General features: G+C 44.1%; 1 protein-coding gene across 6 annotated transcripts in view; it reads left to right on the top strand.

Moving 5' to 3' along the window:
- Positions 1 to 513: 513 nt before the first annotated feature.
- Positions 514 to 24876, top strand: part of fbxo7 (F-box protein 7) — a 29480-nt gene continuing 5117 nt past the window's right edge. For 3 of the 6 annotated variants that reach the window (XM_015963364.3, XM_070552495.1, XM_070552466.1), the window contains exons 1-8: positions 514 to 1724; positions 2158 to 2284; positions 2384 to 2579; positions 5445 to 5663; positions 5730 to 5874; positions 5984 to 6067; positions 6135 to 6230; positions 24682 to 24858. In XM_015963364.3, coding sequence (XP_015818850.3) covers positions 1631 to 1724; positions 2158 to 2284; positions 2384 to 2579; positions 5445 to 5663; positions 5730 to 5874; positions 5984 to 6067; positions 6135 to 6230; positions 24682 to 24858 — 1138 coding nt within the window. In that variant the 5' untranslated portion in view covers positions 514 to 1630. Of the gene's footprint in view, positions 1725 to 1762; positions 1964 to 2157; positions 2285 to 2383; positions 2580 to 5444; positions 5664 to 5729; positions 5875 to 5983; positions 6068 to 6134; positions 6231 to 6483; positions 6974 to 24681; positions 24869 to 24876 lie in introns of those variants that run through there. The other 3 variants (XM_054739959.2, XM_015963371.3, XM_054739958.2) reach the window with 3 other exon arrangements.

The raw sequence follows: 24876 nt of genomic DNA, 5'->3' as shown, positions 1-24876 counted from the left end.
CTCCTGTCTTAGCTTCCCTACATTGGCTACCTGTTAAATTCAGAATAGATTTTAAGATCCTTCTTCTCACATATAAAGCTCTTAATAATCAAGCTCCATCATACATCAGTGATCTGATTGTTCCATACGTTCCTAACCGAGCACTTCACTCTCAGACTGAAGGTCTACTGGTGGTTCCCAGAATATCTAAAATTATGATGGGAGGCAGATCTTTTAGTTATCAGGCTCCTCTCCTGTGGAACCAGCTCCCAGTCTTAGTCCGTGAGGCAGACACCTTGTCTACTTTTAAGAATAGGCTTAAAACATTTTTTATTTGATAGGGCCTATGGTTAAAATCTGATGTTAGCCTAAATAAGGACAAGTGGGGGAGTAGAGGGAGGTGGAGTGTACAGTCGGTAAAGACGGCTCTCCCTTGCCCTGCCTCCAATATGCCTCATTCTAAAAAGGCTAGGTTATCCAGAGTTATCTCTGTAGTTATGCTGCTATAGGCTTAGACTGCTGGAGGATACAATGACCACTTTCCACACTCACCTACTTTGTTCTACAATCTGCCCTTTAACTGTATTACTTCCTGCTATTTCAGCTGTTAACTTTATTTTCTCTCTAAGTGTTTTTCTCCCCAGAAGAAGCTACAATGATGTTCTGCTGAGCTGTGGTGGCCTCATGGAGGGGGCCATCGTCTAGCACACTGCTGCTAACCACTTAAACATTCTCCCTCTCCTGATAACTTTTTACTCTCTTTGATGTTGGATGTGCTACTACTAGTTTACCCGTTTAATTATAGATCCACTAGGATAAATACAATAAAGTTTATCTCTCACCAAATAGAATATTTACTAAGACATCACAATGTAACCACAGAATCAGAAACTTTTTTCTGATTGGCTTAATGAATTGACCTGTATTGGAATGGTTATTATGTGAAGTACCTTGAGACGACTCTTGTCGCGATTAGGCCCTATATAAATAAACTTGAATTTAATTAAATTAAAAGTTTAAATACATGAGGAGCTGGGACCTTGAGTGATTGGAAGACAAGAGGCAAGTGGGAGCAATTAACATGGACACAGAACTGAACGGAAACTGGGGAGACAAGACAAACTGTGACACATACATTGGTGATCTTAGTCCCTACACCCCCAGCATGTCCATGAGTTCCAGTGACCAAAGCCTACTGGTTGTGGAGCACCAGGCTAAAGACCAAAGGTGACAGATCATCTGCTGCTGTGGCCCCCAGACTCTGAACCTCTCTCCCCCTGAGCCTGAGATCAGTGGACTCAGTGGTCTCCTTTAAACTCACCCGTTAAGGCTTTGGTGGGACCTTCAACACCACCACCTTGTTCTTATTCTGCCTTTCCTGGAATCCACTGATTTCCCTCTTTCCTATAAAATTTCTCTCTCCCTTTCCATTATATATTTAATATAATGTTTACTTTTTTCTTTAATTTTAAACATATTTTTATTCTTTTTTTTTTACTTTTTAAATTTTATTAAATTTTTTTGTGAAGCTCCTCGTGATTTTTATGTTGAGAGGTGCTAAACTGTTCTGGGTCTTATTTTGAAAAGTCGAAGCGGAAATTACGTCTCTTCAGTTTCCGATGTTTCGTTTTCACTGATAGGAGAGAATTTCATGTTCTATTATAATGTGAGCTTTTCTCGGTTTACCTGTGAAGTTCTGGGACTTTCTGAAGATAACCCGCAGGTTTCACTAACTACCCGTCCAGGTTAGTTAGCTAGCTTGTCTCGTGCTACGCAGCAAATACGAAACGTTTGATATGAAAGGAAAACGAAATCGTCATTTTCCAGAAGCGATCGTTTATTTTACAGCACTGTCGTGCGTGCTTATTTCGTTATTATTATTGGAACCGTAATCTAACAGATTTTCATGACACTTCTTTGTTCGTAAGCTTTTTGGATAAACCTGTGAGTCTCTTACATGGTGGAGGTTGGAGTGTGACTAAAGGTGTGGACAGAAGTTGGTGCCATTCCCATGTAAACATTCTGTGCTTTAGGCGCATTTATTCATCTATAAGAACCGATTTTGGTTGGAATCCTGAATCTGAGGTTTAAAGTTCAGTTGCTATAAGTTGAACATGTTTTTTATGTAAGTAGAGGTCATGTGATCTTACGGAAGCCGGTGTGTTTTGTTTATTTCAGACAACATGAAGCTACGGGTCCGGATCAACAAGCAGACCAGCAGGGTGGACTTACCTGGAGAAGAACCCACTCTCACAGAACTCTCAGATGTCATCAAGCAGACACTGCTGACTTCTACTGGACTTGGGTCAGACTTCCGGATGGATCCATTTATTCTCTTTTTCTTGTCTCTTAACCAGCGTGTGTCCCAACGGCTCAATGCTCCGTTTTCTTCATCTCCTTTCAGTCTGAACACAGAATTCAGCTTGTCTCTGAACGGCTCTGAGCTTCTGTTGGACTCTGGTCAGACCCTGTCTTCCTTTGGGATCGTTTCTGGAGATCTGATCTGTGTGCTGCTCCGGCAGCCTCCAGCAGTCGCCGTGACCTCAGGGGAAACCAGCTCCACAGCCCCAATAACTGACGATCAGCAGACCGCCACTCAGGTGAGCTCACAGTGACGCAAAAGTGGGTACGCAGTGTATGCGACACATGGGGCGCCAAAGCAATGATGCAAGAACATTTTAGTCTGACGTTCCTCTGTTTAATAACAGCCGTGTTCTTGTCCATTTGTGTATCTGCTAATTATATCATTAATAAGAGAGAAGCACATCAGTGATTAGGCGCCCCTCCGCTTGTTAACCCCCCACACCAAAACAGCGCTCTGCCACCACACCACTACACTCTGGGGTTGGAGTAGATGGTTTTATACACGAGCCACAGAAGTTGTGCGTTTATTTATTTAAACGTTGTAGAAGCTAGTCGCACTAATGGAGCCCAGCTCTGGTGTCACAATGAGAGCTAACGTGAGCAGCTCCTGTCTAACGGGGACGGCGGGTGGAACCAGGCCCCAACTGGGGAAATTCCCGATGGCCCGGTTGAGTTCAGTGTTGTTGTTTTTTGGGCTGGTGTCACTCTAGATCACCTGCTGCTGATGAGAGGAGCTCTCCTGTCAGGCACTGGTGAGCTGCTGCCAACCCAAACCCAACCAGCTTCTGCTCCTAGGAACACGTTCTAGCTCAGACTGTAGTGACCTGTTATTTATAGTTTATAATTAATGTTAGGTATATTCCACAGCTGATGGAAAATGAGATTAAATAACCTGAACATGTTCTCCCACAGCTCAGCTCTGTTAGAAATGAGCAGATGTCTGCTTCAGCTGGACTACATCAAGTAGAAAAGTGTCCACAGATAACTGATCTTTAAACTTTAATATTGATTTTATTTCATTTCTAAGGTCTGGATGTCTGTGAACTAGGGCTGGGGGTAAACGATTATTTTTAAAACGATTATTCTGACGATTATTTTATCGAATAGTCGACTATTCTAATGATTATTTAGACGATTAATCTAACGATTATTTTTCTATTGCACAATTACTAAAAACCAGAAAATCTCAAATAAATTCCTCAAAAAACTTGATAAATGGTTACTGTAAGAGAATAAACACTACAGGCCTTCCATCTTGTATAACACTGCTTTTATTGTGTTGGTTGGTTATGTTCTGGTGACATGTAGAACGTGGGAGTGCAGGCTGCTGCCTGAGAGGTGGTAGAAGATGGAGTGTCTTCATGCTGCTTTGTTTTGGTCACTTATGAGTGTGAGGCGAGTGGTGTTACGACCCTTCCTGGGGAGTTTGGCTCGTGTGCAAAAATGAAGGGACAATAACGGGATTTAAAAGTTAAAATGATGATCGGGTTTATTTACAACAACAATAAAACAAATCTTTCCATCCACATGTTGGGAATAATAAAACTAATTCTGTCTGTGGGGAATTAAAACGAAAGTACAAATAACTAGGGATGTCCCACTGGGCAAAGATTACTGGGTTCTGGACCAAAATAAGGATCTCCAAAGGTCCAAACTCTAAACTGGGCGGTTAAACCAAACTCAAGGTGATATTTTAAACTAAACCAAAAACCCACAACACTCTAAATGTAATAAAAGGGAGATCTGCACCTCAAAAAAGATGAACTCTAAACCAAAACGTAACAGCTTATCCAAAGGGCAAGAAGCTGTTAGCGAAGATGCTAACAGTAGCTTTACCAATGTTAAGTTCAAGTTACCAAGTTTAAATAAACCAAAAACACCCAGCAGCAAACAGACCAGCACGCAGGAGAGACTGCTACCACCAAAACAGCTCTCCTAATGTCTGAAAGAAGCTCCTTAATGAAGGGAGAAACGCTCCCGGTGATGTTCTACATCTGCGGTAGAGACGGAGCAGCGCATCTGACCCCGGAAGTTGTTGTCCGTTGCCGGGAGACGAAGGCGGGCAAAACAGGAAAGGAACCTAGTAGTGGACGGACATTGTTCCGGGTCTTCGGTATTTGGTGGAGATGTTAGGGAAGGCAGAGGAGAGGGCGAACTAGAGGAGAAACAGGCAGATTCCTCCTCTATTTACAAACTCCTGGGGATGCAACAAGTGGGCGTGGTGCGTCGACTACCGGATCTGACGTCAACGTATTTTTAGAATCGAGCCGTCGACGTCATCGACGCTTCGCTACAGCCCTAAACATCACTGAATCTTCTGATTGGTGCAAATAACACAATATGGTTAATAACAGGTCTGGATGAGGTTCGGTCTGAGCTCTGAAACCGCCCTGGGCCCGAAAGCCCTGCAGATACATTCAGTTTCTATAAACAACAACAACAAATAAACAACAGCAGCTGAATTCTACTTTGTTCCTTAAGTCGAGTCACGTAGTTCAACAAGTTCTGCAGCTCACACGTTCACCAGCAGCTCTGCCAGCTGATTGGTTCTGTAGTAACTAGTGACATCACCAGCCTGGAACTCTAAACGCAGCCATGCCCCAGGACCCCCCCCCAGAGTAGCTCCATACTCATCTTCTTCATGTCTGCTCTTTGGTGCTGGTGCACACCTTGTGGTGGAATAAGAACTTGAAAAAACTTCAAATACCCTGGTAAACAGCAGATTAAAAGATGGGCTTTGGTAAAGTGGTGTGTGTGCGTGTGTGTGTGTGTGTGTGTGTGTGTGTGTGTGTGTGTGTGTGTGTGTGTGTGTGTGTGTGTGTGTGTGTGTGTGTGTGTTGGGGGGGCGGGGGAGCATCTATGTGTCTGCATAACCTTCCAAAAGTAGGTAGTGTAAAGCTTCTTTCTGGAGTATTTCTCTTGACCGACAGCACCATCTAGTGGTTGACAAGCACATCACACAAGAATCTGTTGCTCTGTTTTTTTAAGATGGCGACTTCACGTTTCTGTTTATAAACGTGCTTCTGTAGCCGACAAACAGCTAAAACACGTTGTTTACGAGTATTACTCTCATGTTGTGTTCTCATATATTTATATTTTAGAGACCTCTGGGTCCCCCACTGCTAACGGAACCCCTTCATACCTCAGATGAACTGGACTCTGGACCAGTCTGGGAGCCCATGCTGTGCAGCGAGGCAGAAGAGGGTCAGTCTCCTCTCTCTCTGGAGCTTCTATACCACTCAGCCCGGGTTTGGAGTCCAAACGATGCTGTCATCGTAGCTGCACATCTCCTCATGCTGGAGACTGGATTCACTCCTCAGGTAGAAAAAGAGAAGCTGATTTAATGTCACCTGTGCAGATAAATTGTGTCTCTTTTGTGTGCTAAGGGCAATGAGCTGACAGCGGAGGAGATGCCTGCTGGATGGAGATCAGTGGCTGGAGTCCACAAGCTTGAATACGTCCATCCTCTGTGTGGGACCAGCCAGGTTTCTGTAGTGGCTGTGAGCATGGGCCCGTTGCTCATCATCAATGGTGAATCCATCTCCATCCTGCCACCACAATGATCAGGCTCATACCAGGTGGTGTGACGTTCAACTTTAAAATCATCCAGATGAAAGTATGCTGTTTTGTTTCTCTTTAGCGGCTCTGACACTGGCAGGAACCATCTACTCCGTTCACAAACTGCAGCTGAACGCATCCAGCTATGTGACTGACGAGTGGCCAGGTACAACAGCGTTCAGTTGCTTTAACAAGCTTGATGTCTGATTTTAATTTTATTTATTATCTTTTAGGAGAAAGTGCTGCTGCAGCCTTCAAAAACCTGAAGAAACTGTCCAGAGTGTACAAAGACCAGCTGGTGTACCCGCTGATTGCTGCTGCCAGAGAAGGTACACATCATGCTTCTATCACCAGTAGAGTAGAGTACTGAAGTGCCCTGCTTCCTGGTCTTCACAAAAAGAGCATCTCAGGCTACAACTTTTACAAAGCTCTGCAGCACGTGTCCTGATGAAGACCAGGAGGCGGGAGCACATTACACCAGTTTAGAATCGCCGCATTGGCTCCAAATGTGTTTCAGGATCCATTTTAAGGTTCTTTTAATGGTTTTAAAGTGTCTTAATGGTCTTGGGCCTTCTCTTTCAGAACTGCTTTTACCTTACAAGCCCTCGCTGCCTCTGCGCTCCTCTGGCAGCCGTCTCCTTGTGATTCCAAAAGTCAGATCCCACCCACGGCGTGGCGTCCTTCCAGTATCATGGCCCTCGCCTCTGGAACAGGCTGCCAGAGGACCTCAGGGTCGTAGAGGATGTTCAGGTTTTAAGAGCAGGCTCAAGACTCACCTTTTTAGCTTAGCTTTTACCTGATCTCTGTTTTTGTTGCATTTCCTGTTTATTAATGAACTTATTTATTTATTTAATTCCATTTTATTGGTATTAGACATTTATAGTTTAGTGTTTTACTATCTCTTTAATCAGTTTTTATTAGTTATTTTACTCTGCATATTAGCTATTATTATTAATACTTCTTTTAAAGAATACTAACCTGTTGTTTTATGTAACCAGTCAAACCATTCACCAACGTAGGTTATCGGTCTCATCACGCGCAACAGTGCATCAATAAAATGTACAGCAGCTAATGGGCAGAGGCTCGCCTGTCGGGTTTTCCTTAGCCAGGGCTTCTAACACCGACTCCTTCTACTGGGAGTCTGACTGCTGCGCGATGTCCTTCCAGTGGTGGACCCTGCTCTCTTGCATATTGTCAGTTCCAGCTTCTCTGGTGTGTTTCCAGCTACTTTTAAAAATGCAGTTGTTCAGCTGCTATTAAAGAAACCAGGCCTGGACCAGTCCGACTGTGCCAATTATCGCCCAATCTCAAAACTTCCATTCATCTCAAAAGTAATTCAGAAACTGGCTCTCACACAGCTCACTTCTCGCCTAGATGACGATGGGCTACTTGACCCTTTCCAATCAGGCTTTAGACGTAATCACAGCACAAAATCTGCACACATTCGGGTCCTCAATGACATCCTGATTCTGACTGACTCTGGCTCCCATGTGCTGTTACTCTTACTCGACCTGACCGCAGCTTTCAACACTGTAGACCTCACCATCCTACTTCACAGGCTTGCATTTTGGGTGGGTGTGACCGGTACTGCCCTCGAATGGCTGAAGTCCTACCTTAACCATCGGTGTTTTAGTGTTCATGTTGGAGACTGCTCTTCTCCCAATGTCCCACTTCCATGGGGAGTGCCGCAGAGCTCCATCCTGAAGAAGAAGAAGAAGAAAACATCATTTCTATAGCGCCTCTCAAGATAAAAATCACGAGGCACATCACAAAAACAAAAAATGTAAAAATATCAAAAAGAATTTAGAAAATGGTTAAAATATATTTAAAATGAGCGAAAAATAGACAATAATAGAGCGAGTGAATAGATAAGAGGACACACAGGAGGATGGACCACCCCTGGTCGCAGCTCTGTTTGTCGGCGTCTCTTGGTCTTTTACGAAAACACGGTTTTAACTGGCTTTATTGCCTTTTAACCCTGCTTTTTAACCGATTTAAAAACCAACCGTTTTTAACCGATTTAAGCATCACCAACTTTTTAACAACTCGGTTTTATTTCTCGTTTTACATGATTATATTTTATTACTTGCTTTGCATGTTCTATATGATTATATTTTAGCACAGTTTTATTATTTAAATTATTATTTTACTGTCTATATGATTTTATTTATTACTTATTTTCTAACTTTTGTCATTTATATTAGCTCTTTTATTATATTTTTACTCATTTTAATCCAGTGTTTCCTCTGTGGGGGCCCTCTGCCCCGGGAGCGGTGGTCGACTGTAGCTTCCTGGGCGCTCTATAGGTGGGGGTCTATGCCCCCCCTCCACTGAGCGCCCTGACTTAGTGTGGAAGACCTGATGCTGCCGGGGCAGACGGCTCCTCTGATGGCGTTTCCTTGCGTTACCATACTTGGCTCATCTGGACTCAGCCTAATATAATTTTTACTCGTGTGTGTGTGAGTCTGTGTGTGTGTGCGTGTGATTGCATATGTTTGTTAATGTTTTTAACCTGTTATGGGAATCTGGGGTCATTTTGTAAAGCACTTTGAATCACACTTTGTTTGAAAAGCGCTTTAGAAATAAAATTTGATTGATTGATTGATTGATCTACGGCTCCTTTCTCCTCGTCATGACGGCTCCTACCTGCGATTTCGGGTGTGGTGGCTGCCTGAGGCTCACCCAGAAGATCTCGGAGCTGGAGCAGAGGATCTCTTCGTGTCACCAGATCCAAGATCATGAGCGCGACATGGACTTCATCTTCGGCCGGACCTTCGCCACTGCTGGAAGTGCGTAGCTGACTGACACTGTCCCCTGCCAGCCCGACAAGGTTGTGGAGGAGCATGGATCCTCCGGGTCTCCTCGCTGGGTCGGGGCACCTGAGGTTACACCTGCTGCAGTGGAAGATCGCTGGCTACGTCTGGGGGCCAAGCCGAAAGCCCCCCGCAGCTCCACGCCGCTTCTGCGGAACGCCTGGACCACGGTCGGCCCTGGCCGCCGCTACGGTGGGACAGCGCGGGGCAGCTGTCGCTGCTCCCCTCCATCTGCGCTTCCTCTCACCAACCGGTTCGGCACCATGGACCAGGACTTCCCTCCACTGCCAGTACCTGGCCACCGTAGCCTCACAGGATCTGCTCCTAACCCAGGGAATCCCTCCTAGCCGCCGGAGCACCAGTTGACGTCCAGCAGCCGTCCATGTCGCGCCATTTCCCAGGCTGCCCTGCGCCGAGGGGCGGTACATCATACCCCGAACCCACGGAGCAAGCCCTCGGCGCAAACGACCCACCATGGCAGCCCTGGGGAGCCTGTCTTGGACAGCAAGGGATCCCCTGCACAGCTCTAGCCAGAACAGGCAGCCACCGCTCTGATTATCGGTGATTCCATCATCAGGAAGGTGCTAATGAAAGGGGCCCGTACTCTGTGTTTTCCCGGAGCAACAGTGTCAGACATCATGGATCAGATCTTGGACATCATTCAACAACACCCCACCGTGAGTAAAGTTATCATTCACGCAGGCACCAACGACATCCACAAACAACAGTCAGAACTGCTCAAACGGGATTTCATTCGTCTTTTTAATATTTTAAAGAGCACACCTGTGTCCGTTTTTATTTCTGGCCCCACTCCTACCGTTGGCAGAGGAATTGGACGTTTTAGCAGGCTCCTATTCTTGAACACCTGGCTCTCCTCCATCATGGCACTGAACAGCACTGGTTTTATAGACAATTTAAACATTTTCTGGGGCAGGAGGGATCTGTTCAGCGCTGATGGACTCCACCTCAACAGACATGGCACACGTACCCTGGGGATGAGCCTGGCTTGTCCACGTCCCCCCCCTGCACCCCACACTGACCTCTGCCACTCGCCCCCCCCCCCCCCCCCCCTCCTGCCCCATCAGCCTGACCCCCCCTGGTCCAAGCACCTACAGCATTGATTTTAACAGTAACTCACATATCGGACTTGGACCCTGCCAAACCAAACACATACCTGTCATTGTCAGCAGAGAGCGACCAATCAAACATAAATCTAGCAAACCCAACTTCAATAACCATAAACAGCTATCAAAAACCTCACGTTCAGTAAATCACACAGCCACTCGACCTCCAGCATCTCTTGATATGGCTCTTTTTAATGTTCGCTCTCTGCTGAACAAAACTTTTATTGTAAATGACCTGATTTTAGATTTTAATCTTCAGTGTTTATTTTTAACTGAAACATGGCTGAGTTCAGATGCCTCTGTTGTTCTCACAGAGGCCTCCCCATCCAATTTTAATTTAAATGTTTCAACGAGGAATGGTAAAAGGGGAGGCGGGACTGCTTTTATAAGCTCATCAACACTTTTAGCAAAACCTGTTGTATTTGATAATTTGAACACTTTTGAATTCACTGCAGCTGTTTTTGGCATTCCTCAGATTTGATGTGTTACTGTTTCCAGGCCTCCTAGACACAGTGCACCTTTTATTCAAGAGTTTTTATCAATTTTACCCAACTCCTTTGATAGGATTATTTTAGCTGGCGATTTTAATCTGCACGTGGATAACCTTTTAGACCCTTTAGTCACAGATTTTTTAAACATCTTGAATTATGTGGATTTTACCCACCCTGGACCTGGTCATCACATATGGCCTGTCCACTGGTGTGTCCTCTGTAGTCGACTTGGCAGTGTCTGATCACTGTTGAGCATTTTTTAACATCACCAGCGTTATCCAGTACGGGCCTTCTTTGAGAAGTGTAAGGAAGATTAATCTAACACCTGAAGTGGCTGCTGGTTTTCTTGAAGCTTTTAACAATATCCCTCCAAGTAACGTCTCCGCCCCTTGTGATGCCATTATCAATGATTTTAACAGAAGACTAGAGTCAGCGCTTAACTTGCTTGCTCCACTCAAAACCAAAAAATTACTGTCTAATCATACATAACCTTGGAGAAATGAAAACTAAAGAGAAACTGCAGAGTGGCGGAGAGGAGATGGAGGAAAAACTAATTAACAATAAATCATCAGATTTATTTGGAACTGCATAAAACATACAATGATGCCACAATAAATTCAAGAAATGCATATTTTTCCAAAATCCTCTCAGACAATAAAATTAACCCTAAAATTATTTTCTTTACAATCAATAATATTCTCAACTCCAACCAAAACTCAACTTAGAAAACCCCCTCAAACACTTTGTGAGGAGTTTGCAGCCCACCTCAGAGGGAAGGTAGACACCATCGGACGTAACATGTTACCCTCTCAACGTAACGTGGTTTTAGACACATCTGAGAGTCTACCTGAGGAAACACTGGACAGTTTGGTCCTGGTTGAAGCTGAGACTCTTGATAGTTTTCTCCTCAGTGAGAGCCACCACATGTGTCCTGGACCCTATTCCCACAAGGTATTTTAAACACGTCTATGATTCTTTTAGAGATGAGGTTTTAACTATGATGAACTGTTCCCTTCAGACGGGGTCTTTCCTGACGCTTTTAAACGGGCGGTGGTGAGGCCCCTGCTGAAGAAGAGCAATTTAGATTTTAATGATTTAAACAATTATCAACCGGTGTCCAACTAATTGTTTTAAGAAAAAATTTAGACAAGCTTGTTTTAATCTAACTCAATAATTTTATCAACACCCATAATGTTTTTGAAAAATTTCAGTCTGGTTTTAGGGTGAACCACAGCACAGAGACAGTCCTTCTGACGATTTTAAATGATTTTAGAATAAATTATGATGTCCGGAGGGCAACAGTGTTGGTTCTGCTGGATCTAAGTGCTGCCTTCGATACAGTAGACCACACTATTCTTTTAACTCGTTTAAAACAGATCGGCCTCTCTGGTGCTGTACATAGATGGTTCACATCCTACCTCACAGACAGGACATTCATGGTGAGTTTGGATACCTGTTCCTCTAGGGTCCATGGGATTACATGTGGTGTGCCCCAGGGTTCAATTTTAGGCCCAGTGCATTTTAACCTTTATATGCTCCCTCTTGGCGGAGTCATCAGGAGACACGGGGTGAATTTCCACAGTTACGCTGACTATACACAGCTGTACTTCTCTGTGTCTCCTGATGACGCACGGCCAATGGACACACTTTATAACTGCATTTTTGACATCAAATCCTGGATTGCAGAGAACTTTCTCCAGCTCAACCAGGACAAAACTGAAGTTTTAGTCATCGTTCCTGAGGCCCAGAGAGAGAAACTTTTACCAAAATTACAATCACTGTCTCTTAATCCATCTTCACAAGTGAAGAACCTGGGTGTCATCTTTGACTCTGAGCTGACTTTTATCCATCATATTAAAATATCACCAAAATAGGTTTTTGTCATCCAAAGAACATCGCCAGAGTCTGCCCCATTCTCTCTCGGGCCGATACGGAGATGCTGATGCATGCTTTTATCACCAGTAGGAGAGACTACTGCAATGCCCTGCTTTCTGCTCTTCCTAAAAAGAGAATTTCAGGTTTACAACTATTACAAAACTCAGCAGCACGTGTCCTGATGAAGACCAGGAGGCGGGACCACATTACTCCAGTTTTAGAATCATTGCATTGGCTCCCTGTATGTTTCAGGATCGATTTCAAAATACTTTTAACGGTTTTTAAGTGTCTTAATGGTCTTGGGCCTTCTCATCTTTCAGAACTGTTTTTACCGTATGAACCCACGCGGTCTCTGCGCTTCTCTTGCAGCCATCTTCTTGTCATCCCTAAAGTCAGGATGCATATTCACGGCGAGGCGTCTTTCCATTACTACGGTCCTCGCCTCTGGAACGAGCTGCCAGGGGACCTCAGGGCTGCAGAGAACGTTCATGTTTTTAGAAACAGGCTCCAGACCCGTCTTTTTAGTTTAGCTTTAAACTGAATACTCTGTTTTTAAATGAATTAATTACTTAGTTTATTTATTTGATCTATTTATTTTATTTATTTAATGTATTCTTTCTTTATACATGCTTTTAAAACAGTTTTTTACCTTGATTTATGATCATTATTATTTTAATATCTATCTAACTTTTTATATTACATTTCTCATTTTAGCTCTTTGGATTTTATATTTTAACCTTAATTTAACCTTTTTCCAGTGCTTCCTCTGTCGGAGCCCTCTGCTATGGCTATGGTGGCCTGGGTGCTTTCCATGTGTGCCTGGGTGGAGGTGGGGGTCTCTGCCCTCCCTGCCCTCGGCGCCCGGTGTCGGTGCCTCGGCTGCTTCTGTGGGTCTGCTGCTGTCGGGGTGGATGGCTCCCCTGATGGCGTTTCCTTATCTTAGCTGGTCTGGCTCATCTGATCTCAGCCAATCGTGTTTTTTTTTTACCATGGGGAAGGGGGCGTGCGTGTGTGTGTGTGTGTGTGTGTGTGTGTGTGTGTGTGTGTGTGTGTGTGTGTGTGTGTGTGTGTGTGTGTGTGTGTGTGTGTGTATGTGTGTGTGTGTGTGTGAGTGTGTGTGAAGGGTTTTTTATTGTCAGACTGTTTTTAAAATTCTGGGGATGGGAGGGAATGTGGGTATGTGGGGCCTTTTTAATTTGTTAAGCACTTTGAGTTCCATGTATTGTAGGATTTAAGTGCTGTAATAAAATTTAAGAATTACAATTCAATTAATGAGCCGTAAGGCGTGTGATTCCATAGTAAATATGAAATCCTCCTTACGGATCGTAGGGTTATTTAAACCAGAAGATTGGATCTTTTTATTGCAGAGATTAGATAACCGTTACGTATTCACTCAGGGACAACAGAATAGAGAGTCAACTTTAAAAGTTAAGAATTTTATTACTAACAAATTAAACTACACTGACTTTAAACTAAATGTATGGTGTAACTAAAAATGGATGAGGTGGTGAATGGATGACGTGTGATGTAAATCAGAACCAGCAAATCCGAAGAAGCGATTAGTTCTGACGGGAGCTGAAGATGTTGTTTTGCATTAAGCTTTGGTTAGCTTCAGAAATACATGAGACACCATTTGTCGGTCTACCTTGCCTTCGTGGAAGTCCTCTGTAGATCAGGAATATCGAGGTCCAGTGAACCCTTTCTGGAAACGGGTCAGTAGGAAAAGCCGCGGTTCTGATCAAACCCGTCTTGAGTAACTTCCGGCACACGACATGTTATTGGCGTCTGGTCAGACCCAAGCCTAGGTCGGTGGATGGTTGAGCTTTTGTTCTGAAAGGCTGTTGTTTCCGCTGGTTGGTATAGCGACTGGATTTTTCAGCTTGTCGTTGTTCTTTCGGTTAAAGAGTTAAAAGGTCAGGATTGGCCACTCCGTCACTTACTCTGGAACGCTTTGAACTGGCGTTAGAGCTGACGTGGCATAGTTTTTATACCTCGGATGTTATGGTTTATTGTCGAATGAAAATTACCAAACACCGTCAGAACCACGCCTCCGTCAGATCAGTAACATTCTGATTGGATCAGTGAAAGTAATGTTATGTCTTTTTTAACACTACGTGAAATGAGTCCTGTTGGAACACTTAAAGTCACAGTACTTATTATATTCTATAGGATCACAATAAAGTAATTAATATTTTGAATTCACAGGTCGGTCACATCTTATTATATTGACTAACACTTTGATGGATTAGCTTTATTAAAAAGAGTTCTTTGATTAATTAAAAGAAAATAGTTCATTCTTCGTTCTTCTGTTGAGCTGAAAATAAGCAGGTTAGAATGAATGCATGAGACCTTGAGTTATATCTCATGCAGACTAGTCTTGAGCAAAGAAGGGATTAAAACACAGTACTCTGTTCCATTACAGTGCTATATACATAAAGTTGATTGATTGATTGATTGATTGATAAGAGGGAAATCAGTGGATCCTGAGGAAGGTGGAATAGGTGGGGAGAGCTGAATAAAGAGAGAGAGAGGTGAAGAAGGTCATACAAAAGCCAGCTTGAACAAGTGAGTCTTCAGCTGCTTTTTAAAGGAGACCACTGAGTCCACTGATCTCAGGCTCAGGGGGAGAGAGGTCCAGAGTCTGGGGGCCACAGCAGCAAATGATCTGTCACCTTTGACCTTTAGCCTGGTGCTGCACAACCAGTAGGCTTTGGTCACTGGACCTCAGGGACCTGCTGGGGGTGCAGGGACTAAGAAGATCACCAATGTAAGATGGTGCTTGTCCATGTAAGGCCCTATAGACCAGAACCAGGATCTTGAAATGAACCCTGAAGTTGACTGGCAGCCAGTGAAGCTGGAGGAGAAGCGGGGTGATGTGGGTGTGTTTGGAGGACTTGGTCAGAAGCCGAGCACAGGCGTTCTGAACCACCTGTAGACGGTTCAGGGAGATTCTGCTCAGACACGTGAAAAGAGAGTTACAGTAGTCTAAGCGTGAGGAGATGAAGGTGTGGAGAACTGTCTCAAGTTCAGAGCGGGACAGAATGGGTCTCAGCTTAGCAACGTTCCTGAGATGGAAGAAGGAAGAGCCAACAAGAGAACTGACATGAGAATCCAGGGTGGGAACTGGGTCAAAGGTCACGCCAAGATTCCTGACAGAAGGTTTGGTGTGGGAAGCAAGCTGACCAAGAGAGTCTCTGACTTTGGGAACCAGCTTGTCTGGGGCACAGATGAGGATCTCAGTCTGATCTTCATTCAGCTGAAGAAAGCTCCCACCATCCAGGCTTTGATAGAGTCTAAGCAGGTGTGTAACAGCTGCAGCTTAGACATCTCATGGGGCTTAAAGGAGACGTACAGTTGGATGTCATCTGCATAAAGATGGTAGGAGATTCCTTTGAAGGAGCTCATGATGTGCTGAAGAGGAAACAGATAAAGGAGAAAGAGCAGAGGCCCCAGCACAGAAACTTGTGGGACACCATGGGTAAGAGAGGTGGTGGAGGACCTAAACTTGGAGACGGCCACAGAAAAGGAGCGCTCAGAGAGATAAGAGGAGAACCACTCCAGAGCAGATCCTGATAGGCCTACCCAGTCTCTCAGCCTCTCCAGTAGCAGGTGATGGTCAACAGTGTCAAAGGCTGCAGTCAGGTCCAGCAGGACCCGAACAGAACAGTCCCCTGCATCACTGTGAGTCAGAAGGTCATTAGAGACCCTAAGAAGAGCTGTTTCAGTAGAATGAGCTCTACGAAAACCTGACTGGAAGCTATCATAGATGTTATGTTCATCAAGAGCAGCTGTGAGTTGTTTAGCCACAACCTTTTCCAAGATCTTGGAGATGAACGGAAGTTTAGAGATGGGTCTGAAGCTGCTATGGAGAGATGGGTCGAGACTCGGTTTTTTAAGAAGCAGGTGGATTACAGCGTTCTTAAAGTAAGTAGGGACCTGACCAGAGACCAGAGAAGCATTAATTATAGAGAGCACGCTGGGACCGATGGACTGAAAAGCACTTTTAAACAAAGATGAGGGTAAGATGTGGAGGGGGCATGCAGAGGTCTTCATAGAGTTAACTAGTTTGGTTAACTCAGGCAAAGAAACAGGAGCAAAGCTATCTAGGATGATGGGCCTGGTTGGAGTCGGGAGAGGCGGCGATAAGGCTGAAGGAGAGATGCTAGATCTAACCTTATTGACTTTGTCCACAAAGAAAGACAGAAAGTTCTCACAGTCTGCAAAAGAGTGGATGGAGGCTGTAGGAGAGGCAGGAGAGACGATGCTGCTGATGGTGTTAAACAGCACCTTGGGGTTCCCTTTGCTCTGGGACACCAGGTTGGAGAAATAGGAAACCCTGGTGTCTCTGACTGCAGAGTTAAAGGATGTCAAAAGATCCTTTAGGTGCAGCAGATGGACGTGGAGATGGGTTTTCTTCCACAAACGTTCAATTTTTCTGCATTGGCGCTTCAGGCTGCGAAGGCTGTCATTAAACCAGGGAGTAGGGTTCACTGCAGGAACTGATCTGGTTCTGACAGGACAGATGTTGTCCAGAATGGAGAGGCAGTGCTCGTTGAACTGAGAAGTTAAGGAATCTGGGTCGTTATCAGAAGAACAGGGTGGATCAAAAGCAGCAGAAAAATTGCTAGCTGTGCTCTCATTAAGAAAACGAGAACTAACCATACGGCGAGCAGGAGGTGGGGACGCAGAAACTGACAAGTTAAAGAAAATGCAATGGTGATCTGAAATATAAACGTCCTCAGGACAAACACTGTCAGCATTTAGACTCAGGGTAAAAACAAGGTCCAGAGTGTGCCCCCTGGTGTGTGTGGGGCCAGAAACATGCTGGGTAAAGCTGAAGGAGTCCATAAGGCTGGAGAAATTCATGGCAAAGAGATCGGAGGGATCATCAACGTGGATGTTAAAGTCATCAACAATCACCAGTCTGGACAGCTTCACAGTGGAGGATAGAAAGTCACTAAACTCCTGTTTGGACCAGGTGGACGACAGATCACCGCAATGTAAATTGGGTTCTTATGCCCGATTAATCAGCTGCAGTTAAAAGGAAGCAAAGTGCCCAGAGGTTGTAGAGCTACATGGAAGATGGTCTCTGAAAACAACAGCTAGGCCTCCACCACGACCAGAACCCCGAGGCTGGCTAAGAAAAGAATAACCACTCGGGCAGAGTTCAATCAGAGCAGAATAATCAGATGTTTGCTGTCGAACTTCAGTCAGAAACAGAAAATCCAGGATTTTAGACAGAATTAGATCATTGAGCAGGAAGGACTTATTGTTAACAGAGCGGGTGTTTAATAGAGCCATGCTGAGTGAGGTGGAGGAATCAGAAACTACAGAAACAGCTGGAGTTAGTGGACGTAAATTAGCGGGGTTAGATCCACGGTGTTTATAAAAACCACTTATGGAGGGAACAGGAGGAGAAACCACTGAGGAATGAGGATAAACCGACCTTAAAAAACTTGGACGGATGAACCGCGTTGCAATGCGGCCTGGCGGGAAGGCGGAAGTGGCGCTCAGGTCACCAAACAAAGGACAAGAAGCTAGAAGATCTCGCCGATGTTTACCAGATAAACCACGCTTTAAGAGAAGTCTTATTCTCACCTGGATTCCTGCTCGTTTACCTCTTTTCCTCCGACGTTTTCCCAGGACCGGATAAACATCGCTAGAGGTGCGCAGCTCTGGATCGTCGATTGCTTCCGGGCCGGTGCGCCGCTCAGGTAAACAAACAGGAGGTACGTCCTCAGTGCATCTTGGGCGATCGTGAACGAACAAAAGGACAAAAGAGTCTGGCGATCATAGGAGATGGTAGCAGAGACACTACTGAAGAGGATCGCAGACAGGAGCAAGGTGGAAAATTTTGAAAAAGTGGCCGGTGACCGCGGCTAAGCCAAGCACAGGTGCCATCTTGTTACCGACCGGAAGTTGGTCCTCTCCTCTTTTCAATTTACATGCTACCGCTTGGTAAGATTTTAGCAAGTCTTTGTGTTAACTACCACTTTTACGCAAACAATTGCCAGATCTACCTTCAAATCAGCCAACAGCACTCATTTTCTCTATTGTCAGAATGTCTCTCTCATGTCAAATCCTGGCTTTCTCAAAACACATGCCATACTTTTAGCCCCACTAACACGAATGGTGCTTTAGGTGCCCCAACTCTCCCCTCACTCAATCTCAAATCATCTGCCACTAGCGTAGGTGTGAAACTGGACTCTGACCTTTCAATGACTTCACAAGTCAACACCACTGTCAAGTCCTGCTTTTTCCAACTCCGCCGCATCACATCTTAAGTCAATCCTCAAACGCTTGAGTCATTCATTCATGCTTTTGTGACCCCTACGTTGTGGTTATGCAACACAGCAACATGGAAGGAATATCTATTCTAGGTTCAATGAGGAGAAAGAACAAAAAATCCTCTGAGATCTCAGGAATGAAATAATATAAACCCCAATGTCCAAAAGTTCAAAATAATATGAGTGCACTCAAGCCCTACCGCCCTCTCAAACGAGTATGTCCAAAAAAAAAAAAAAAGAAAAGAAAATGGTCCGGGATGGGCAATCCAGTCGCTGTTGAAGCAGATGGCAGCAGGTGAGGCTCTCTCCAACTAGCCCCTCCAAAGGAAAAACCAGCCTGTACAGACACACAGGACAATCACTTTTCAAGTCTATACAACCCACAGTTAAATAACCATGTTTTCATAACATTCACTATAATCAACTCACAGGAACATATTGCTTGACATGTAGTAATTGCAATTTGAAATAACATTGATAACTCCCTAAAATTAAATAAATCTCTTTAATTGTTGTTGCAACCATAGTTGTGTATTTCTGCAATTGGCAATGCAGCACAGCAGTATTTAACGTAAAGTAACAACCCATGACAAAACTGGTCAATATATTTGTCCAGCTAGCCCACACGCAGTGTTTCATAATCACTTCATTGACAATAAATCACCATTTTCTACGGCAAAATACTATTCAGCACACACAAATCATCATTGAATATGGCTGTTCTCTCAAGTTTTTCTTATTTTAAGTTTATCCTGACTGGTTTTAGAACGTAAGAGGCTCATTTAGCAGGTTTAAAACATTGCCAACTCACTTAGCATGCTAACAGCATGTGAGCAAATTGTGAACTCACCAGGATAACAGGTATGAAGGAAAAAAAGAAATCCAAGTTCAAGTCACAAAACTTAAGTCTTTGGTTTAGCGATCAAAATAATCCAATGGATGGATGGATGGATTCATCCAGCTTCCCAAAGGTTCGCCGTGCTCAGCTCAAGTTTGTCTGACTTCTGCTTTGACACCAGCTGCCGAAAGACCGATAATCCAAGATGGCGTCTGAGGGCGTGTCCATCCCGAATTAAAAACTGATCATCTGCTGCCCCCTTGAGGCCAAACTTGGTAGCGTTGAACTAACCTGGTTACACTTTCATTACTTCACGTCTGGATTATGCAAATTCTGTCCTGCCCTAAGAAGACTGCAGAAGGTTCAAAATGCTGCAGCCAGATTTTTAACCAACACCGAAAGACGCATGCACATCACACCTATCCTCGCAGATTTACACAGGCTCCCAGTCAAATTTAAGATTCATTTCAAGGTCTTGTTATATGTATACAAGGCTTTGTATTGCCCATCCCCATCCTATCTGACAGACCTGCTGACTCCGTATGTTCCCACTCGTGCCCTTCGTTCAGCAGATCATCTGCTGCTTGTTGTTCCAAAGGTTCGGTTCAAATCACGGGGGGAGCGTGCCTTCTCTCATGCAGCCCCAAAACTCTGGAGCACTCTGCCCCTCCATGTGCGTTTGGCTCCCTCTGTCAGCAGATTCAAGTCAACCCTTAAAACACACTTTTTCAGTATTGCCTTCCCTCCGTGACTCTTTACATGAAAATTCAGCACCGGGTTTATTTTTCTTAATTTAGTTTTTATGATTCAGTAGCTCACTTTTAACACCTCACACCATCTTGTATCTTTTTTGGTTTATTTGTGCCATTTCATATGGTTTTTATCATTCGTCGCATTATTTTTATTTTGATAATGCAGTTAACTCTTCTCTTATTCTATTGTTTTTAGAAGAGATTTTTTATCCTTGATTATTTATGCTATGTTTTTATGTATTTTACCTGATTTTCATGCTTTCATTGTGTTTTGTTGATTTATTCAAGCATTTGGCTCTTTTATGTACAACACTTTGGTTAGCTGCCATGCTATTTTGAAAAGGTACTTTATAAAAAAATTGGTATTGTATGGTATTAGATGACCGGTGGGCTGATATTTGTTTGATATGAAGCACATTTCCTGTCTAAAGCCCTTTTGGGTTCAGTTAAATGTTTTCATTAAATGTTTCCGTTGGCTCTGAAAAAGACAGCGATTTCTCCCTGCGCACAAATCAATGAATGATTATTGAACTTGCAGCAGTGCCTGACTCGGGTTCAGGGGCCTCGGGTAGACCTTGGCTCCTCTGCTGTCCCATCACAGGGTAGCGGGAAGTCCAGGAGGGGGAGGACCCCACCTTACCTGGATGTCCCATGTCTTTTATAATCCAGAAGTTGTGCAAATGCAGGGATGGGCATAGATATTCTGCTAGGGTGGGGCTGGGTTGGTGCCCTCAGACTCTGTGAGGTGCTGTGATGCTGCTGCTTTGGGCCCTGGCAGGATGGGCTGGGGTCTCCATGCTCTGGGTGGCAATTTGACAACAGAGGTGCCTATTGGGGCCAATGGGGGAGCTGGCTCCCTGGAGGGCTAAGCCCAACCAGCCATTCCTCCCCATCCCCGCACATTTCTCTCCTCCTGCTCCCTCACATCATCACACAAACATGCACATAGGACCTTGGGGGGTGGACAAGTCAGGGAGTGCGGGTATGGACTCCATTTCCACATTCCTGTAGCAACCTGCCCCCCAATTTTATTTGCACCTTATACACTTCCACCGACGACATTCCATGCAAACACACTTAGGGCCTTGGGAGTGAGCACATTTCACGGCACTTGGCAGGGGGATTTTTCAGCCTCATCCCGAGTGCCGGTGCCCACTTCCAATTTTAAACTGCAGTTAGACACAGAGGGCTGTGGGTGCAAGTGGGGTTGTGTGGTGGCTTCAGCTGGCATAGGCCAGAAGATGCCTGCACTGCCCTTTTGTTCTTCCAGACTGCAAATAATAAAAATAGAATGGTAAAAAATATATATATATTTGTAAATATGCTGTTACACAGTGAAGTGTAGTGAGGACAAAAGAAACATGATGACTTGGTCGATAGATAAGGAAAACCAATTTTATTTCCTCTGGTCCGAAAAAACAAAATCAGAAAATCCCAGCACTATTCAAAATGGCCACCCATCCAACTCTCTTAGCAGTCTCTGTCACTTTCAGAGAGGAAAAACGACCCTTTGCCACACCCAGCAGCCCACCTATATACTCTCCAACCCCACCTCCAATTCAGGTCGGCCAATCACATCAGTCCACTCAGGCATTTCCTATATAAAGGCAGCATTAGAGGCGGGCTTCCTCTTTAGCTGCTTCAAAATGGCTGCCACAGAGGACACCTCCTGAGGGTAACAAACAAATTCATGTTACATAACAGATTACATTCCTGAATGAACACTCTTTGGTTTAAAGAAGACATGTTGCTTCTCAACATATGCATTTTGTAAATATACAATTATTTTAATCAACATAGTTTGCATTTCTGGTAATAAGATTTTGCGTCATTAGAATTAATTAGCCATATTTCACATCTGAACTTAAGAGTAGGGCTGCAGCTATCGAATATTTTTGTAATCGAGTACTCTATCGAATCTTTTTTTCGATTAATCGAGTACTCTAATAAATTACCCTTTTGTGTTTGTAAACCATTATATCATATATATTGATGAGCCAAGATGGCGCTGAGTATGGCTGCCTCGTCGCGAGCTCCACCAAGTTCCAACATTACACACTCCATACTGTACATTAATGCCACTGTTTTGCACATACCAACCTCTGTACATTTTATATCTCTTATCTTATTGTTTACTTTATTCATTTGTATACTTAGATTAGCCATTTTTATATTTTACTTGTTTTTACATTACTGTATTTTTGCACAACTCTGTTGCTGTGAAGCTCGCACACAAGAATTTCACTCGCATGTACTGTACCAGTGTACCTGCACATGTGACGTGACAATAAAAGTGATTTGATTTGATATCAAATAGCATGTTATAATTATGAAAGACCTCTTAAAATGAGCAAGCAATTGCCAGTTATTCAAGTTTTATTCAAAATTAGTTTGCATAACTTCAGCACTTCAACTTTACTTCACAGTAAACAAATGCCTGTGCAAAAAATAAGCAAACCTGAGCCGATTTTCCCCTCGTGCGAGAATCTGCTAGCCTGCAAGTCAGACAAAAACTAGGAGGATAACGCTGCGAGCGGCTGCGGCCCAAACAGAACCAGAACCGCTCACGGCGCAAACAGCTCGCTGGCTGTTTCCCTATTAACACACGTTCGTTTTAATTTCCACACTTTTTTTCTCACACTAACAAGGATTGCCAAAAGCATGTTTGCTGTGGTTTTGTCAAATTATACTGATCACAAAACATTTATTTACTTTCTTTCGTTTTCCTCCGCCACTCATAAATACCCGTGTCCTCCTGCAGAAACCCCGAGGGACAACAGACATCAATAACACAATAAAAAGTCCGACGTGTTGTGTAAAAACTGCTATTTTTAGCACATTTTAAGTCCGACGTGTTGCTACCAGATGTACGGTGTGAGCTGAAACTGAGTGCTACAAACGAAAAAGTCGCAGAGTCCGCAGAATATATAGAAATACAGGCTAAAATGCATTATCTTGTAGAGGCTCCGAGTCTGCTTGCAGAAGTGACATTTACAGGTGCTGCAATATGGAGGATGTGGTGTTGTGCTAGGCTAAATCCATTTTACAGTATTTATACTGGACTACGTTTTCCACCTTACGACGTGAAAAATGGTCCCACAACTTTGACATTTTCTGTCTTTTTCGCACTCCACCGGGGTCCACGTTGTCCACCATGGCTTAAGAGAAAGTTAAGTTACATTCGCTACTCGCGTGTGCATTCAGTCCAGTGGGCATGTGCGTCACTTATTTCGGTCCGGGTGAAACATGACCCCGGGCGATTGCAAAGCCATGAATTAATTAAATATGAATTAAACGAATCCTCGAGGCAGAGAATTTGACTCGAGGATTTTTTGTACTCGAATTATTCGAGGTACTCGAGGAATCGTTTCAGCTCTACTTAAGAGCATGGAAATTTCAAAGAAACAAACTTTACTTACTCGCACATCCACGCAAAATTGGAAAATGGCCTTATTCCCAATAGCATTTACAATGCAAAACAGCATTTTCATGTTTGCGTTTGTTCTTTCTGACATAGCCATTAGCGCCAAGACCGTGGGTGTCACGAGTAGTGACTCAGATTGAACCCGGGACATGGACGTGGAGGCAATATGGCATTTGCTGTTTTCATGTTCTCGAATAGTCTCGAGCTTCATTGTTTTATTTCTTTTGAAAAATGAGTTATTACGGTTCTTCTCTCCAGGGTACTGGTGGCAAATGGTGCCGCTCATTTGCACAGATTCCGGTTCATAGTGTAGCCAGTGTCTTACGACACCGCCATCTCCAGTTTGCTACTTTTCATGAAATCTTCTGGTTTCCACTGGTCCTGGTGGTTTTTCTTCCAGTTGGACAAGTTTTCTTTTTGAAGGCTGGCTTACTCCAGTTAAAAACCGCCACATTTCACTGCTAGTTTTAACATGAAGCTAACTGCTAACTTGATTAACAGTGAGTGAATGGGGTAGGCGGAAATGATGTAGGATGCAGCGCTCACGTTCATGTACGCTTGTGTACGTCGCATGCAGGTGGGAGGAGCATCACAGAAATCCATGGAAGAGGACTGATAAACAAAACTAATTTGGTGCAAACATTTACTCGCCATGCGGCAGATAGAGCTCATAATTATACTCGTCAAATGGAGCAATTTGCCAGCATTTGGCGAGTGGCGAGTGTTAATTTTGGACCCTGAAGGTAACTATACAATAGCATTTTACGCTACCACGTACATTAGTTATCTACTTAACTCTTTAGAAAGGAACTGGTCTACAAAACAGCTGCAAGATCAGTGCAGTTTCTGATATCAACAAGCAGGACAAACTGGTTACACACACACACACACACACACACACACACACACACACACAACAAGGGCACGGGGGTGGGATGGGGAGGTTTGGAAAACAGTAGGCGTGAGTAGAAGCGCTCGTTGAAAATTCTCATCTGAACAGAGGAGGAGAGGACAGCGCGAGCGAAACAATGAAAGCAAGTCAATGAGGCTAAAATAGCTATTTCCTAATCAGCTTTGCCTTACATGCTGGATCGCTCATATTTCCCCAACAACAGCACAGGTTACTCTGCACCTGTGTTTCATGGTTTCCTCATCAGATAACTGTTGTGTTTTCAGCAATGGCGCTTCCAGTGGCATTTGGTCTTTTGGCTCTTCCTCCAGAGCTCCTCCTGCGAGTCCTCCGCCTGCTGGATGTTCACTCTGTAGTCAGACTGTCTGCTGTCAGCCGACATTTCAATGCCTCTGCTGCAGACTCAACGCTCTGGAGACATCTGTACCGTCGAGACTTTTCAGGTTTTTTAATGTGAAATA

Source organism: Nothobranchius furzeri, chromosome 1, assembly GCF_043380555.1.
Source record: "Nothobranchius furzeri strain GRZ-AD chromosome 1, NfurGRZ-RIMD1, whole genome shotgun sequence".
NCBI lineage: Eukaryota > Metazoa > Chordata > Actinopteri > Cyprinodontiformes > Nothobranchiidae > Nothobranchius > Nothobranchius furzeri.
Note: the sequence above shows the minus strand (reverse complement) of the source record. Positions and strands in the feature narration are given on the sequence as shown.